The 16,998-nt window shown below is 47.2% G+C and overlaps 1 protein-coding gene across 1 annotated transcript in view; it reads left to right on the top strand.

Moving 5' to 3' along the window:
* The window catches only part of FGF17 (fibroblast growth factor 17), a 28,946-nt gene extending 12,290 nt beyond the window's left edge, over positions 1–16,656 (top strand). Inside the window, exons 3-7 of the mRNA XM_032800895.2 lie at positions 1,028–1,107; positions 1,256–1,292; positions 9,443–9,620; positions 14,334–14,440; positions 16,360–16,656. Coding sequence (XP_032656786.2) covers positions 1,028–1,107; positions 1,256–1,292; positions 9,443–9,620; positions 14,334–14,440; positions 16,360–16,656 — 699 coding nt within the window. The remainder of the gene's footprint in view (positions 1–1,027; positions 1,108–1,255; positions 1,293–9,442; positions 9,621–14,333; positions 14,441–16,359) is intronic.
* Positions 16,657–16,998: the final 342 nt, after the last annotated feature.

The following is a 16,998-nucleotide window of genomic DNA, read 5'->3' as shown; positions in this document are numbered from 1 at the left end:
AAGACACAAGTTACCAGCCACCTGATGCTATTGTATGATGCTGGCCAAAAAGCCTCCCTTGTCCCCAGCTCCCATACTCTGCACCCCAGCTGAGCTGTTGAACTCCAGCGCTTGTGGCTTTCCTGCACAGATGCCCCAGCACAGTAAGTTAAAAGCAGCAGGTAGCCACTACCACAGGCGCATGCCCCTCCTATGCCAGGTGTGTGCTGCTGGGAGTAGGGGATAGGATGAGTCAATCACCTTCTCCCCACTTCTGTTAATTCAGGTTGGTTTCTCCAACTTGGGGACACAACAAGCGCTCTACCAAGCTGCCTCTCCCACCCTCTTTCTCCTCCCTCACAGGCTCCTGCTAGGTAAGGTTCCTCCTTCCTTCTCCAGCTGCTGACTTGCAGAGAAGCCAGAAGGGAAGGTTCTGCCCCTGTCTGCAGAGACTCTTCCAAGCTTTCAGGGCTGACACATGGGAAGTGCTAGCAATAGCCTGAAAGCAAGCCCCTGCTCCCTCACGTAATCTCTCTGTTGGATCCAAGCTTGGAATTTATTGGAGCCTGAGCCTCTCAAGTGTCTTCTCCTCCCCAGATGGGAGCACCTTGCCTTGAGCCACCTTCCCATGTAGGAGGAAGCAGCTACCAGGCTGCAGGAGGGATGCAACCCAGTGAATAATCTGAGGAAAGCAGCAAGTTTCTATTTTGGGGAAGGGTGTGATGGGGAGGAAAGGGGAAATGGATGAAACAAACTTGGATGCTATGAAGGTTCTTCAAGCACGGCAAGGACCCTGGTAAACATTAAAAAAGAAAGGAAGGTAGAAGACGGATGCGCTGCTCCAGCCATCTCCATGCACTGTATCAATTCTTGTTCCAGGCACTTTATGATCACATGTGGTCTTAAAGGTGCAAGAAGTGGGGTTGTTTTTTTCTGACACCTCCTTTCCTGCTGTTACGGGGGGTTTCACCCCCAGGAATGTGCCAGCGTTAACAGATCTTTGCAGCTTTGGGAGATTTTGAGAGCGCTCAGCTCTGAGCTGATTTAGTTCATTTTATGTATTTATCTCTTTTTTTTTCTTTTGGCAAGCGACATGCAGCAGTACGTCAGCCTCCAAAACCTTTCCATGTAAGCGCTTTCTTCTTTCCTCCCAGCTAGCTTTGTTCCAATTATTTGCAACAAGGTTTAATCAATAGTGTATTAGTAGTAGACAGAATAACCCCCAAACAAAACCCTGTGTATTTTTTTCCTCTCTCTCTTTTGTTTCCAAATACAGATGTTTCCAGCTCTTAATGCTCTCCTGTCAAACCCAGGTACGTTTGCAACAGACTGTCTATTTTACTAACCAATCCACCCCCCCCCTCAAAATGCAAAAAGTCAGCTTACGTTTTTTTTCGATTTACTTGTGGAGTTCTTTCTTTACAACAAAACCAAATTGTTTAAAGACACCGGGCTGCAATAGCATTCAAACCCAAAGTGCCCAAAGCTCTTTTGGAAACTAGAGTAATTGCTTTTTTTTCCCTGTGGTGCATTGCTTTAATCCTAAAGGTGGCATGTATTGGTTTGTGCGGTGCTTGAAAATAAATTGGCTACTGTTGTACTCTCAACCGAAATCAAAATGTTACCTGTGCATTCTGTTTTGATAATGCTGACAATACTGATTTATTATTCTTATTAAAGTTATTAAACATAGTACAGTTTTAAAACGTAAGGAGCTCTCTCCTGCAAATACCTATGCACACAGGTAACTTTACTCATATGAGTAAAGCTAGGGGGTAGATTCTAATCGCAGACCAGCATCGCTCAGGAGTAACTGTACTGACAGTTCAGAATCTTGCCCAAGGAACTCAAATGGCGCGACTCAGGTGAGTAAAATTACTTATGTGCATGTTTGAAGGTTCAGGACCAATTGTAGGACTGGATAATCATGGAGGTAAGACTAATTATTTTAATTGTTTCAGAAATGAAATTGTGTCTATCTAGGAGTAGATGTAATAGACAATTAAGGTTAAAGGGATTGCTCCTCTGTGTAACCGCTCACAGGATTGGGCCTTAACCCCTAGATAACAGGTATGTTGTCCTGTATAGGAACCCGGTGTATTTCGTTAGAATACTGCTCATTGAGGGGAAATGCTCCATTCCAGAAATATATAAAGTTGAGATTTTTGGGACCTGAATCTCCTCTCACACCAGTTTCACACCAGTGTGACTCCATCAGGCCAGATCTGCAGCTGGTGTAAATCAGCATTGATTTCAGTGGAGCTATCCCAATTTACGCCAGCTGGGGATCTGTCCCAATCACTTCAGTGGAGTTACTTCTGATTTACACCAGCATGATATGTGAGAGCAGAACCAGGCCCATTGGTTTTAAATCCAAAGTCAGAGCAGCTTCCTGTGGCTCGGGGTTTAATTCTCCCCACCCCCCATTCCTTTTAAAGATGCAGTGTCCCTTTTTGTGATCTCAATAAAAGCCAGGGCTATTAAAATGCACTGTTCCATACCAGCACCCTCTCAGTTAGACTCCAAACTGTTTTAACAGGCGAGCCTTGGATTCCTTAACATGCACTCCGGACCTTTTTAAGGTAAATGCCTTTGAAAACAAGAGGGGAACGGAGGTGCCTTTGATGGGGACAGAAACACCCCCAAAGCCTCTAAAGCGAATTGAGATCCTAGACCCTTCCCCACTCCCGCAACACACACAAAGGCTCAGGGATGCAGCCTGTTATGGAGCAGAAATTAGCACAATGGTGTTGGGCCTGGTTTATTGCCCCCTTAGGGGCGGGGGGTTCATTTGATGGCACTGTGAAAGGTGATGTGGAGCTCTCCCTTGAACTGCTTGCCTTTCCCCCACTGAGGGTGTATGGCAGGCAGGGCAGGAGTGGGGGCAAGCTGGCAAAGGCCAGAGCCATGCTTGAACTCCTGTGTGATGAGCAGCTGTCTCTGGGAGGCTGATCACCAGTTCCTTTGGCAGCAGCAAGGGGTCGATCCCCCCCAGCGGCCACACTAAAGACCTGTGAAGATTCCACATAGATAATGTTTGCTGTGATCTCTGCTAGACCCTCTCTGTTCTTCTTTGTGAGGGAGGTGGGGAAGAGGTGGGGAGGGGAGAGAGAGAGATAGGTTTTGCCCTGTGATCTGAAATGAGTGGAGGCTGCTGAATGCTGAAGGAAAAGGTGGGAAAGATCACTCAAGGAGAGAATGAAGCAGAGCCAAGAAAAAAAAATAGGCGAGAGGATTTTCGATGAATTAAAAGGAAGCAGCTCCAGGAACTCTCGGAGAGGAGATTTCTACTTGGCTTCTTCCCTGCATTCATCCCTCCCCCAGAGGAACGCACAAGACCCCACTGTCAGGGTTCACAGGTCCAACATGATGCTATGAGTCCTGATGGATGGGGACAGACAGCAGCCGGTCTAGGAAGAGTCCCCATTGAACTCAGTTGAGTTGAGACCCAGCTGAATTGAGGCAGATCGGGGGAGGGACGGCACAGGAGAGCCCTGCTCCAGAAGCTAGCCTGAGTCGAAAGGAGACAATTGCCCTCTTTGCCAAAGGGTCTGATCCTGTGAGGTGCTGAGTGCCTGGGGCCCCCAGAGAAGTTTACAGGATCTGTGAGGGCTCGGCCTCCGGGCAGGACTAGACCATTCACCTGATCACAGCCGTGCAACATCAAACTCTTCAGAAGTGACTCTGGGTGCCCTGCTTGGGAAACCTTAAAGGCTCCTGATTTCCAGACTATGCTGAGCATCCACTATCTGAAAATCAGGGCCCTTTAAAGTGTCTCATGTTGCGCTCCGAAAAATGGAGGCATCCAAAATCACTAGTCTCTTCTTAGACTCTGTTGGTGTCATCCTACATAGGGCTCGTTGGGCCACCCTCATTCATGCTGGTGAGCACTTGTACAAGCACTCATGGAGTCAGCGAGGCTGCTCATCTAAGGGTGCACAAGTATGAGTTAGTGTTGTACAATCGAGTCTGTTGTGAATGTCCTACCTTTCATGTCTCACCATAAATATAATAGGACTACTTGTGGCACCTTAGAGACTAACCAATTTATTTGAGCATAAGCTTTCGTGGGCTACAGCCCAATTTTTCGGATGTGTCATGCTGTAGCCCACGAAAGCTTATGATCAAATAAATTTGTTAGTCTTTAAGGTGCCACAAGTACTCCTGTTCTTTTTGCGGATACAGACTAACACAGCTGCTACTCTGAAACATGACATAAATATAATAGTCACACTTTAAGGGTCCATTCAGAAATTGTTTATAAAGGATTAATATATGATTAACAGCTGTTACAAGCATGTGACAGGTATGAGCAGCCTACAGCATGGATGTTTATAAGCATGTCAGTAGAAGGTGTAATAGACGGTTGTAAGCCATGGTCATAAGCAACCTGACCCACTGGACTCTGAAAAACCATTTATTAAAGCATCTATTAACCATCTATTAACTATTTATAACTAGAACCTTGATAGAAAGTGTGACCATAATATAAAATAACAGGAGGATAGCTCCCACTTATGGCCAGATTTGCAAAACTGCTCAGCACGTAACGGAATCTGAGCTTTTTGGAAAATCTGGGCCTGATGGTGTGTTCTGAGCCTGTCTGAAAAATCTGATAATAATGTCACAAGTAGGTCTATGAAACATACCCTAGCACACGGATTTACTGTAGAGAAGCTATTAATACAGGGAGAGCCAATCTGTGTTTAAGTTACCAGTTTTTATTATTATTATTATTTATTACGTGTAGTGCTGTGGGAGACCTGGTCACAAACCAGAACCCCATTGCTACCTTTCCTTTTACAGCAAGAAGTTCTGACCCAGCCCAGTGGCCCATGTCACTGCTCTGTGAACGCTTCTGATGAGCTGAAGTTGGTGCTGTAGATAATCTCTGACCAGCACTCAGATTCCCAGAGAAATTTGGGACAGATTAAAGTGGTCCAACAGGGCCTTATCCTGCTTCAGCTGAAGTCAATGGCAAAGTGCTCAGTGACTGGAATGGGAGCAGGGTTGTACAGTATTTAGCAATAGGCCTTTAAGATCTCAGTTCTGCTATGGTAATAGCTGGGTGAAATCCTGGCCTCACTGAGGTCAGCTGGGGTAAATCACTGGTGTTCCATTTAAGGCAATGGAGCAACTTTACACAGCTGAGGATGGATTTACCTATGTGTCATGCACAAGCTAAAGATCTACATTCTAGCTGAGATTTTTAAAGATGGCTAAGCAAGGTGGACTACAGCGGTTTAAAAAATCCAAATATTTCAACATTTTTTTCCTAATATTCTCACAGAAATATTTTGGTTTTCAAGCAACAACAAAAGATTTTGTCCAGCTTTCGATGACCAGTGTTGGTAATTTTTTCTGCTGTTAGTAAAAAGTTCAGGTTTTGAAAACTATTCTGAAAATTTTTGCTGCAATCAAAACAAAAAAAACATTCTAAACATTTTTTTAATGTTACAAAAAAATGTATTTCAGTTTCTGTGTTTTAAAATGAAAAATTCAGTCATTTTGACCAAACTAAAATGTTTCCACAAACATTTGTATTTTGGTCAAAAAGCTATTTCTTTCCCCTCCCCCACCCCCCAAAAAGTTTAAATTTAAAAAATTCGACCACCCGAATTGTGTGTCCAAATCTCTTAAGGAGCTTTGAAAATCTCAGTCTTAGCTCTTAAAATCAGGGCTTCCTACTCCACTTGCATAGAGATTAAATGAAGCCTTCTCATACCAATAAAATGCATAGTTAAAGACATTGATTGAAGTTTAACTGCTCCGTGATAGCTCTGTATCGTCATAGGGATTGAGGATTATCAGCATTGTAGTCAACCAGCATGTCTGTAGTAATTAGCTGGTATTTACCATACAATAACTCTTCTGTTGGGGAGCATGTGTTTCTGCTAGGGCATTAGCATAAGTCACAAAGCCTGTTTGGATACAATACACACTTTATTTAGTAGCCTTTTGGAGTGCTCTGAACCACTCCAGGCTGATTCTGCTGTGAATTACACTGGTGTAAATCAGGAGTAATGCCACTGACGTTAATGGAATTATGCCAGCGTAAGTCTGAACGACTGAGCTCGAAATTCTGCTCTCACATCATCAGAATTTATAGTAGCTCCTGGCCAGTAGGAAGCAGAATTTGGCCCTCTCCTTTTAGTGTATCTTTGAGGAGAAGAGGGGGCAATTCGGTCAATATGCTGAGAGACACACACATGTTGGGAGGGTTACAGCACATAGTGTTTGCACGGAGATCCACAAACATATCCGTCTTCTCTGGTTTCCTAGAAGCTGAACCGGGGGTATTTACTGTTTAGCTGCTTTACCATACTGTGATTTGTAAGGCTTGGCTAAGAAAGAGCCCCCTGCCCCTATACACGAGAGAGTGTGTGGCTCGCTCAAGGTGATGTATGTTTTGTTGTTAGCCTGGGTTTTGAAGCCTTGATGTGCTTTAGCATTTCTGTCCCTCCCAGCCAGTGGTTCTTGTGCACAATTGTATGACAGGATTGCTTATGATAGGGGCAGGACTCAGGGACCTGGGGCTCACTTCCGGTTTATGTCTTATGTTCCTAAAAGTTCATGCTTCAGGGTTTCAACCTGCTGCCTGCAGGGGTCAAGAAGGGATTCCTTCCCCCTCTCCCAATTCTTTCTGGGGTTTTTTTTTTTAAATTGTTAATCTCCTTCCTCTGTAGCCTCAGGGATGGCCACAGCTGGAGATTGGACACTGGACAGGGAGGACCAGGGCTCTGAGGTGGCACTGAGCATTCTCTCTTGGCTGGCTGGTTCTTACTCACATGCTCACTGATTGCCAGATGTGAAGTCTGGAAGGAAGATTGGCCGTGACCTCAGGCAGGGACGTTTGCCTGCCTCTTCAGCATGTGGGTGCGGGTCCCTTGCCAGGGTTATCTGGGTCTCTTTCACTTAACCATTTCCCTCCCTCGGACACTGACGCACCTCGATTCCTCCTGTTCTCTGCGTGTGGCACATCACAGTCTAATCTCCGGCAGGCTGTCATACTTTGGTTGAATTTCAGGTGTTGGGTTTAGTGTGCAGGTACTGGGTGGTGCTGGTGGCCTGTAATATACAGGAGATCAAACTAAATAGTCTTGTCGTCTCTTCTGGCCTTAAACTCTATGACCCTAGGTCATCAGTGGCTCAAACAATGAGCAGTAATACTATTGGTCCTTTGCTCTCTGAGACTCTGATATAACATCTGCTTCGGGATCCTGGAGGCATCTGGGAGGCTCTGGGTTACAGGGGCACTGGGGTCCGGGGGCATCCGGGAGGTTCTACAATGCAGTAGGATCCAGGGGGCAGCTGAGAGGTTCTTGGCTGCACTGGGGTCCAGGGGCAGCTGGGAGGTTCTTAGTTGCACTGGGGTCCGGGGGCAGCTGCAAGGCTCAGGGTTGCAGTAGGATTCAGGGGGCAACTGTGAGGCTCTGGTTGCACTGGGGTTCTGGAACCTAGGGCCAGCAGTGGTTTGCCCTTCACTTCCGGCATAAGCGTTGGCACCCATCAGCAACAGTGGTGGTGCCAGCGCATCAGCAGGCCCCTCTAATTCAGGTTCAGCTATCTGGCCACAGACTTTGAGTGCTACAGCTAACTTGCCATTCACTGATTTTCAGCCCCTCTTTTCTAGTATTTGTCAATACTGAGGATGAGCCTGGCTCCCAGCAAGGGTCCTGAGGCACGCAGAGAAATGTGTGAGACATGCAGCAGCAGGCTTTGTGTGCTGATGGCACAATGAGGTTGTGGAAGCAGTGACATACGCCTGCAGTTTGCATGGGCATAATCTTCCAGGAAGACCCTCGAATACACATTACTCCTCGGTCTTTGCTGTCAGGGCCCCCGGCAATACAGCAGGGACAGGACAAGCCAATCCTTTATGCTATGATCACAGTCATGATAACTTCATGGGGGTGCCGGGGACTCATTCTTTGGAAAGAATTTAGCTTCTTTCCCAGTCGTATTTCGCTCTTGTTCTGTTGTTACTAACGACAATGAGAGTCGGGGGGAGAAGCGGGACACCTTTACTACTTCATCTGTTCCACTTTTTCCCCAGCTCTGCTAACAAGTCCTGGGTTTGAAGAATCACATTCACAAGGTGGCCAGATGCGAGGATGATGGAATAGATAGAGATTTAGACTGGAAGCTCTTTAGGGCGGGGATTGTCTTTTTGTTCAATGTTGGTACAGCACCTTGCACAATGGGGTCCTGCTCCAGGACTGGGATTCCTATGTGCTCCAATAATACAAGTAAATAAATAATAGAGTGTTATAGTGGACATATGGATGATGATTATTTATGGTAGATGGAAGGTTTATATTAGATAGCGCATTATACTGGATGAATGGATGATAGTTATATATGGAAGATAGAAGGTTATGTTAGAAAAGCAAATATGTATATCTCATAGAGAGTAATATTACATATAACATATGGAGAGACTGCCGAACCGGTAGAGAGAGGGTTATGATGAATGGATGGATATATTTCTATAGACACAGAAAGAGAATTGTCTTCCCTTTAGCAATCAATTTTGCTGTCCCAGAGGACTAGGACTTTGTGGGTAATAAGGCACAAGAGACCATGACTCATAACAATCCCAAGTAACAAAGAAATAAGAGAAACAAGTGGAATTGTTTCTCAACAGGACGGGTCTCTGAGTTTCCAGGAGATGTGGGTGGGTCTTGCTTAGGTCGGTATATTGCTAGAGAAAGGCACCAGATTATCCCTTCTTAGAAGATAGCCATCTGTGTATCACCAAAAAAGGAGCAGGATGGGGAGTAGCAGTGCAAGCTTTTACACATACACAGCCTCTCACCTCTTGATCCACCCACCCACCCACGCAGCCTCTCATCCCTTGATCCAGCACCTCTACTAGTCTGAGGGGAGCTGGGTCTCCAAGCCTCATTCAGTCCTCTGTTGAGCCTGCCAGCTAGTTCCATTTGTGGTGGCAGGTGTTATGGGCACTGGACTGAGACTCATCTCACCTAGGTCAGCTAACAGCCATCAGGCAGCAATGGCTTTGGTCACTGTCTATTTGGAATAGGGCCAAACCAGAGATGAAAAGCTCCGTATCCCATCTCTGCCCGCCCCCCAGGATGTCCTGGAATCTAGAATGTATACACAGGTTTGCATGGAATGCAATGAAACTGCATGAGGACTCTGGCCTGGAGTGTCTCTAATTTCAAGCTAGGTCCCATCATGTATGTGAACTCCTCTCCAGAGTACCAAACTTCATCCCCTGTCCTCTATGTCTTCTGACCAGGATGTCCCTTTGTTGGTTCCCGACTATATCATAGCCACCTTCTTGGCATGCTCCTCAGGGTTCCAGACCCCATCCCACCACCCTGTGTGAGCAATCCTGCCCAGGATGGCCTAGTAATGGCTCCCAACTCCATATCCTCGCCATGTCTGTGGGGCTGTCCAAAACAAATTGATTTTATTTTTCCCTTTGTAAACAAAGGGGGAGAATCAACCGTCTCCTAATTTTAACCAGTACGTGAGGGACCAGGGCGCCATGACAGACCAGCTGAGCCGAAGGCAGATCAGGGAATACCAGCTCTACAGCCGGACCAGTGGCAAGCATGTCCAGGTGAATGGCAAAAGGATCACCGCCACAGCAGAGGATGGCAACAAATTCGGTAAGAAGTTGGAGGTGCCCCCATTCTGCCAGAGCACATGGCCAGATCTCAGCCATCTGTGATAGAAAGAGACTGGCTGGTGGGGAATGCACTTTAATTCTGAGCAATTAACCTGTGGCTATATCAGCCACATCTAGAAATGGTTGTCGGCCCTGCAGAGATTCCACATCTGGGACCTGGTCAGAGAGGCCAGTGCCAACACAGGGGATGAGTCACACTGCTTGGGTTAGATTGTGAACTCCTTGGGGCAGGGACCGCCTCTTTGTTCTATGTCTGTGTGGTACCTAGGACACCAGGGCTTTGATCCATATCTGAGGCTCCTAGGTGCTATCACAATAGGGGATTATACACCTGCTGGGTTCTATTACCAGCTCAGGGAAGGGAGTGGGATTTAATGTTTAGAGCAGGATTGGGTTGGGCATTAGGACTGTTCCCAGTTCAAGGAGGGAATGAGACCTAGTGTCTAAAACAGGGATGCCCGGAGTCATGACTCCCAGGTTTTATTCCCACCATTGCCTGTGAATCACTGTACCACATCCCTGCTCCATGCCTCAGTTTCTCGGTCTGTAAAGCAGGGATAATGGTACTGCCCCCATCCCTGGGAGCACTTTGAGACACTTGACTGAGACAGATAACTAGCATCCCTGGTAGAGGTAAGAAGGGTCACAAGGGTTGCTTTTGTATATATCCCCAAGGAAGAGACATAGACCAGGAGACCTTCCTGTTTCATAGCCACAGCTTCATTGGCAATGCAACCAGCTGAAGATTGGTATGTATTAGAAACCGAAAGATGACTTCCTGGCAATTGAGAATATCCAGGAACCTGTGGCCAGCATTTTAAAAGGTATTCTGGTCTAATATACAAAACAGCCTTGCTAAACGCACTCCAGTCCATCCCTAGTATGTTTGGGACTGAATCGCTGGGTGAAATCTTGACCCCATTATTTTCAAAAGTCCCTTTGACTTGAGGATTTCATCTTTCATGTGAGAATCCAGCAAAATATATGGATTGTTGTTTACATTTCCCTTTGTGGAAATATCTCTTGTAAAGGCAAAGTCCTGACTATCATCAGAGACTGTGATGCTTCAAACGTACAATGGCTTGTTATGGTAACAATCCAGCACTACTTTAGGGTCAATAGTCCCAGATTCTCCTAGGGGGTGAAGTTACATGCAACTCTTGCTCAGTTTATATTCTGATCAGTTTATTTGGGGGTTAAACCCAAATCTGATCTGAAAGTCATGGCTCTGAGATCTTGTTTGGACTTCAGTTATGCACATGCTGGCAACTGGAAGATTAACACATCATCTTCAACTACCAGGTTAAATCAAAGATAAAAGCTTTAACTGGATTTAAGATACACCTAGGTCCTGCTCCCTTCCACTTCCATGGGAGCAGGAATCAGACTGTATTGATAGCCTGTTAGAATACAAAATAGTATGGTTACAGTTTGTTCTGAACATCAAATGAAGATTTAAAGATTCAGGGTTACAAAAAGTACGTAACAGGTCCATTTGTTTGAGGGTTTTGTAATTATTTTAAGGATTGACACAGATATTAATGGTTTTCAAAGGATGTTTTTTTCAAAAGCCAGAAGATAAAAAGAACAGTTTAAAGCATAATGATTAAAATTTATCCCAGAGGGAGGAATTCTTCCGTTTATTGAGGAATTGTTCAAGATCAGTTAAACATGACCATAAGGCTTGATCAAAAAGCTGGTGGCAGGACAGCTGTAGCCAAATCAAGGCGAGGTGCTAAAAACATAATTGTTCCATTTGATTAAAAAGGTCTCATTATAAACAAAAAGGTGAATGTTTTCCCCCTGGAGTGCAGCAGATAAGAGAATTTGCAAAGAAACCTTGGTGTGAGCTTCCAATGGAACTTATGCGCCATGTGCCAATTCCTGCACTTGCTTAGGAATCAGTCCAACTCCTATTAAAGCCAGTGGCCCATTAGCTCCTCTGGGAGCTGGATTGTGGTCTTTATACCTGGAGCCAACCCCACTTAAGCCAAGGGAGTTTCATTCTTGTAACTGAGAGCAGGATTTGGTCCATAACTCCCAGTTGTTCAAGCAAAACTATGGCTCCCCTAATTCGCTTGATTTAGCAGCTGTAACAGACAGGTTAGTGCTACGAGGCGGGCATAATGTTTTGCTGCATTAGAATTAGATTCTGTTACTCATCCAAGCATGGATAGAGGCTTTTCCTTAGAGGTTGTAACCAGAGATGGGCTAATGGCACAAAAATTTAGATTGGGATTTTGATCTCTCTTAAGGGCATGGGCTTTCAGGGGGGGGATTTTGGCTAGGGGACAGGGCCGGTGCTTTAGGGCGCCAGCATTGGGGGGGGGCGGCATTTTGCCGGGGGGGCGGCAGGCGGCTCCGGTGGAGCTGCCGCAGTCATATCTGCAGACAGTCTGCCGGTCCCGCNGGGGGCAGCAGGCGGCTCTGGTGGAGCTGCCGCAGTTGTGCCTGCGGAGGGTCTGCTGGTCTCGCGGCTCCGGTGGACCTGCTGCAGGCATTTCTGCGGACGGTTTGCTGGTCCCGCGGCTCAGGTGGGCTTAAGTGCAGTGTGCCCATCCCTCAAGCATTTGTAAATATTTCTCACCCCTAGAGGGTTCAAAAATTAAAAAGCATTCCAAATTTTGGAGGGTGGTGTTTCCCGGGCCCTCCAAAAATCATGAGATTGGCTTAAAAATTGTGTTTAAAAAAAAAATTCTGAGGCTTTAGGATGCACACAGGTCATGTTTTCAAGCTTTTCCCTATAGCCAAGAGGGCTAGAACTTTTTTTTTTTTTTTAAATGAAAGCTGAGAGTCTCATCTTGCGAGTTAATCCTTATACAGCACCTGGAACAATGGGGCCCCGCTCCATGAGTGGGGCTCCTAAGCACTATGGTAATACTAGTGCTACCAAGTGGTACACAGGCGTTATTCTGGCCCTTTGCACAGGGCTGAATTTCAGCCTAGAACAGCATTACATTTTGCAGAAGCTGAAGCCCTCCTGCAGTAAATTATACTTGCTCACAGGCTATTTTGCTACTGAAATCTGCTATTCCCCATTGCTCTGGCATTAGGCTTTAAAAACAGTCATGTGTTAAAGACTCCCAAAGATACCCCTGAATTTCCTTAATAAAAATACTTAATTTCTATTTAAAAAAAAATAAAGGCTGTTCTAAGAAGCTTGGCATTTAAAATAACTCAACTCACCAGCTTCCAGGTACTACTGCTTTGCCCTTTCCAGATCTTTCTCCAGACAAACACAGGTGCAGGCTGTAGTTAATTAAACACAGGTGCAGGCTAGATCCTTCGTTGCAACGATATAGGTATTGTTGTCTGTTCACAGAGGGTTCTAGTCAATAAGAACACATCAGGCCCCAGGTGTTCTAATTAAAGAATGTGGAATGGACACTCAGACAATTAACTCTTGACTGACTGGTCGAGAGTCTAACACAGCAAAACACATACAGTGTGCAATGGTAATAATCCTGTGCATAGTCCCATGCTTTGTGCGACTTTAACCTTCTCTTTACCATATGTTTTGATGATATTGAATACTGCCAGTGGCCATTTTTCCTCACATGCCCATGTGAAGGGTTTGTTCGTTGTTACCTGGGACAGAGGCAGAATTGCAATGTTATAATTACTATATTACTTCTGTCCTTGCCCCTAACAGCTTATATTATAACACACAACGGGTGGGAGAGGAAACAGAGAAAGAAGTTACTTGCCTGAAGACATACACTTGGGCAGGAGTCAACCCTGGGTCCCCAATTTCTAATCCAATACCTTAGCCACTAGACCATGCTGCTTTTGTGTAAATAGTTGCTTCCTTTATTTCCTGATTTGATCAAAGCAGCAGCCCTGGCTGCAGACTTGGCTTTCACCCTGTCCTCATAGATCCTTGAGGTAAGTGGGCAAGTTATCTGTGCTGGGTATGTGCTTCTCAGATGAAAGGGATGGTGGATTGCTGGAGACCTAAGGACAGAACTGCAAACCAGAGGCTTAGACACTCCAGCCATCCCCTCTGGCAGCTTTCCTGCTGGGTTGCTCTCTAACTCCTATTTCTGTATCATGGCCCCGTTAGCTGGGGAGTGGAAAGCACCATGTGCTGGGACAATTCAATGAGATTTGTCCCCACAACCCCCATCTGAGGCTGGGCACTGCTGTTATCCCCCTGAAACGATGGGGACCTGAGGCACACAGAGAGCGAGGGTGTGCCTACACTTTGACACTAATCTCCAGCTCATGGAGACCTACGCACCCTAGCCACATGCCTGTTGTTTGAGAGGCATGCATACGCAGGGCTGTTAGCCCCTCCACTGCAGCAGCTACACTTTATTGTTAGCATGCACCCTCAGGTCCGTCTCCTTGAGCTGGGAATCCTACTGCAGCTCCAAGTGTAGATGTGCCCTGTGTATCTTGCCCAAGTTCACCTGGGGACTTTGTGGTAGAGCAAAGAAGTACTAGCCAGGTGCCCTAACCACTGGGTTATCTGTCCTCTAGAGCCAAGATAATATAACTGCTGGTAGCGCAGTCTGTGTGTGCCGTTTGGTGTCATTTGTTTTTAACACACTCCCTATGATCTTCTGGATCTCTGTGGGCCTGAGTGCACACAATGACCCCCAGCACGCAGACTGGCTGTCACTCACTGTAGCATCAGTGGAAGGAGTTTTGTTTTGTTTTCTCCCTCTCTTTCTTTCTCTCATCCTTGCAGCAAAGCTGATTGTGGAGACGGACACTTTTGGGAGCCGTGTGCGCATCAAGGGAGCCGAGAGCGAGAAATACATCTGCATGAGCAAGAGGGGGAAGCTCATTGGAAAAGTGAGTCACAGCCAGGGACACCCCCACGCCCCACCCCCTGTCCCCTCAGTGCTTTTCCCCCACCTCCGTCAAGGAACGTGGCCTTCAAACTTTACGAAGCGTTGGGATGCTGCCAGGGGAAGTGGTGGTGTCTCCATCTCTTGATGTCTTCAGATCAAGAATGGATGCCTTTCTGGATGAGATGCTTTCGCCAAACACAAGTGATTGAGCCCAGTACCTGGGTAATGGGGTGAAATAAATGTGATCTACAAGGGGTCAGACTAGATGATCTAAAGGTCCCTTCTGGCCTCCAGTGCCTGAATCTATAACATCTCTCTTCTTTATCGGGATCCATTTCCAAGCAGATAGAACCTGGCAAGCCCCCGCTGCTGTTTTTACAGGAGCTGTATAAAAACAATGGGCTGGAACTTCAGCAGGTGTCAGTCAGAATAGCTCCATTAAAGTCAATGCAGCTAAGCTGGTTCATTCCAGCTCTGGAGCTGGTTCATTCCAGCTGTGCTCATGCAGTCACCCTGCAGGCTGTGCCAGGGAATAGGCAAGTCATGCTTGGTCCCGCAGGTCTCATCGATGCTGCAGGAAATCAGCCCTTCCCTGCACACAAACACTAGCGCCTCTGCACTGCTCCGTAGATGCGTACTGCTCCAATGCTGCCCCATCTGGATGCTTCCTCAGACACTTTTCTTTCCACTTTGGAACAGGTGATTGGAAACTTTAGGCATCAGAGGCCCAGGTATTACCAAGGGCCATTCTCATTCTGCTGGAGACCTGGCTGGCATGGACAGGGCCCTGCTGTGGGGAAGTTCATGCTGCTGGAGTCCTGGTTAGCCCAGATAAGCATTATAGTGAGACAGAAAGACTGTAGGGTGCTCTCCCACTGCATCATATTGTCTCCCTGTTAATTGGAAGCTCCTTAAAAGAAGGCCCTGGGATTCGATAGCAAGCTACAGGAGGGAGCTTTATTGATGTTCGTGCTATTTCCAGAGAGCCCTGAGTAAACTCTCAAAGCCCCACATCAGCAGGCTGTGGGCTTGGGATGGATACTCTGGGGTCTGGTTGTTCTTTGATTCTTCCATCATGCTGAGGAGAAAACAGAAGCTCTGCCCTAGGATGATATGTGGAGTGGGAGATCTATCTCAAGTAGCTGTCTGAGCAAAACTGCAAGTCAAAGGGGGACTGAATGACTGATGGGATTGAAAAGGGAGCAGAGGACATCAGTTCCAGTCCAGCTCTGACTGGCAGGGGTTATAAGCCATCCCTGGTTGGTGGCTTGGGTGCCATGAATGAATTGTTCTACATGTCTACTGAAGGGGGGACAAGAAGCAATGGGCTTAATCTGCAGCAGGGGAGATGTAGGTTAGATATTAGGAAAAACTTTCTAACAAGGGTAGTTAAGCTCTGGAACAGGTTACCAAGGGAGGTTGTGGAATCCCTGTCATTGGAGGCTTTTAACAGCAGGTCATAGGAGTGGTCTAGGTTTGCTTGGTCCTGCCTCAGATTGGGGGTTGGACTGGATGACCTCTCAAGGTCCCTTGCAGCCTGATGATTCTATGAACCTGGTGAGTCTTAGTCCAGTTCCCACTGGATCCAGAAAGCACCCCCCCCCCCATTAGCATTATACAGCCCCGTTGTTGGGATCCCCAGAACAGCAGCCAAGGACTGAATGGGACAGAGAGACTGGACTCCCCTCTTATCCCCGAGCAGTGGGGTTCCCTGCCTGGCAGGGGCCTGGGAAGCCTGCCTGGCTTCCATTAGATCTGGCAACCCGGCACCTTCTATTGGCACTAAATCCTCTCAGGCCTTGATTCTGCTCCCACAAAGTCCAATGGCAAAACCAGTGGCCCAGGATCAGACCCAGCCTAACAACACTTAACCCTTTCCCTGCTGGATTAACCCACTCTCTTCCCCTTCCTTCCCTCCAGCCCAATGGCAAGAGCAAAGACTGCATCTTCACTGAGATCGTTCTGGAGAACAACTACACAGCTTTCCAGAATGCCCGCCACGAGGGCTGGTACATGGCCTTCACGCGCAAGGGCCGCCCTCGGAAAGCCACCAAGAGCCGCCAGAACCAGCGGGAGGCACACTTCATCAAGCGCCTCTACCGCGGCCAGCTGCCCTTCCCCAACAACGCCGAGCGGCAGAAGCAGTTTGAGTTTGTGGGATCCTCCTCCCCGACGCGCCGGACGAAGCGCACCCGCACCCCTCGGCCCCGCACGTAGGGCCCTGCACTTTGGATAGTGCCACTCACCCCTGCTGTGCAGAGGGCTGGGCCGTCTCTGCTCCCCACACACAGACCCAGGCTGCTGCCCCATGCTGTATGTAGGGCTGGGCCGTCTGCCTCTCCGCACACAGATTCACTCTGCTCCCCGATTCCGTACCTAGGACTGTGTGTCACTTGCATGTCCGGTGCCCACCACTACCCCATGCTGCACGTTGCTGTGCATCCTGCCTTCCAAACGCGCCTATACCCATGCACACCCATTGCCCCAGCTGTACATAGGACTGTGCCCCCCAGCACCCTGCCACTCCCCATATTTTTTTTTTACAAAGATATTCTATTT

Source organism: Chelonoidis abingdonii, chromosome 2, assembly GCF_003597395.2.
Source record: "Chelonoidis abingdonii isolate Lonesome George chromosome 2, CheloAbing_2.0, whole genome shotgun sequence".
Classification (NCBI taxonomy): Eukaryota; Metazoa; Chordata; order Testudines; family Testudinidae; genus Chelonoidis; species Chelonoidis abingdonii.
This window is presented reverse-complemented; position numbering and strand designations above follow the sequence as displayed.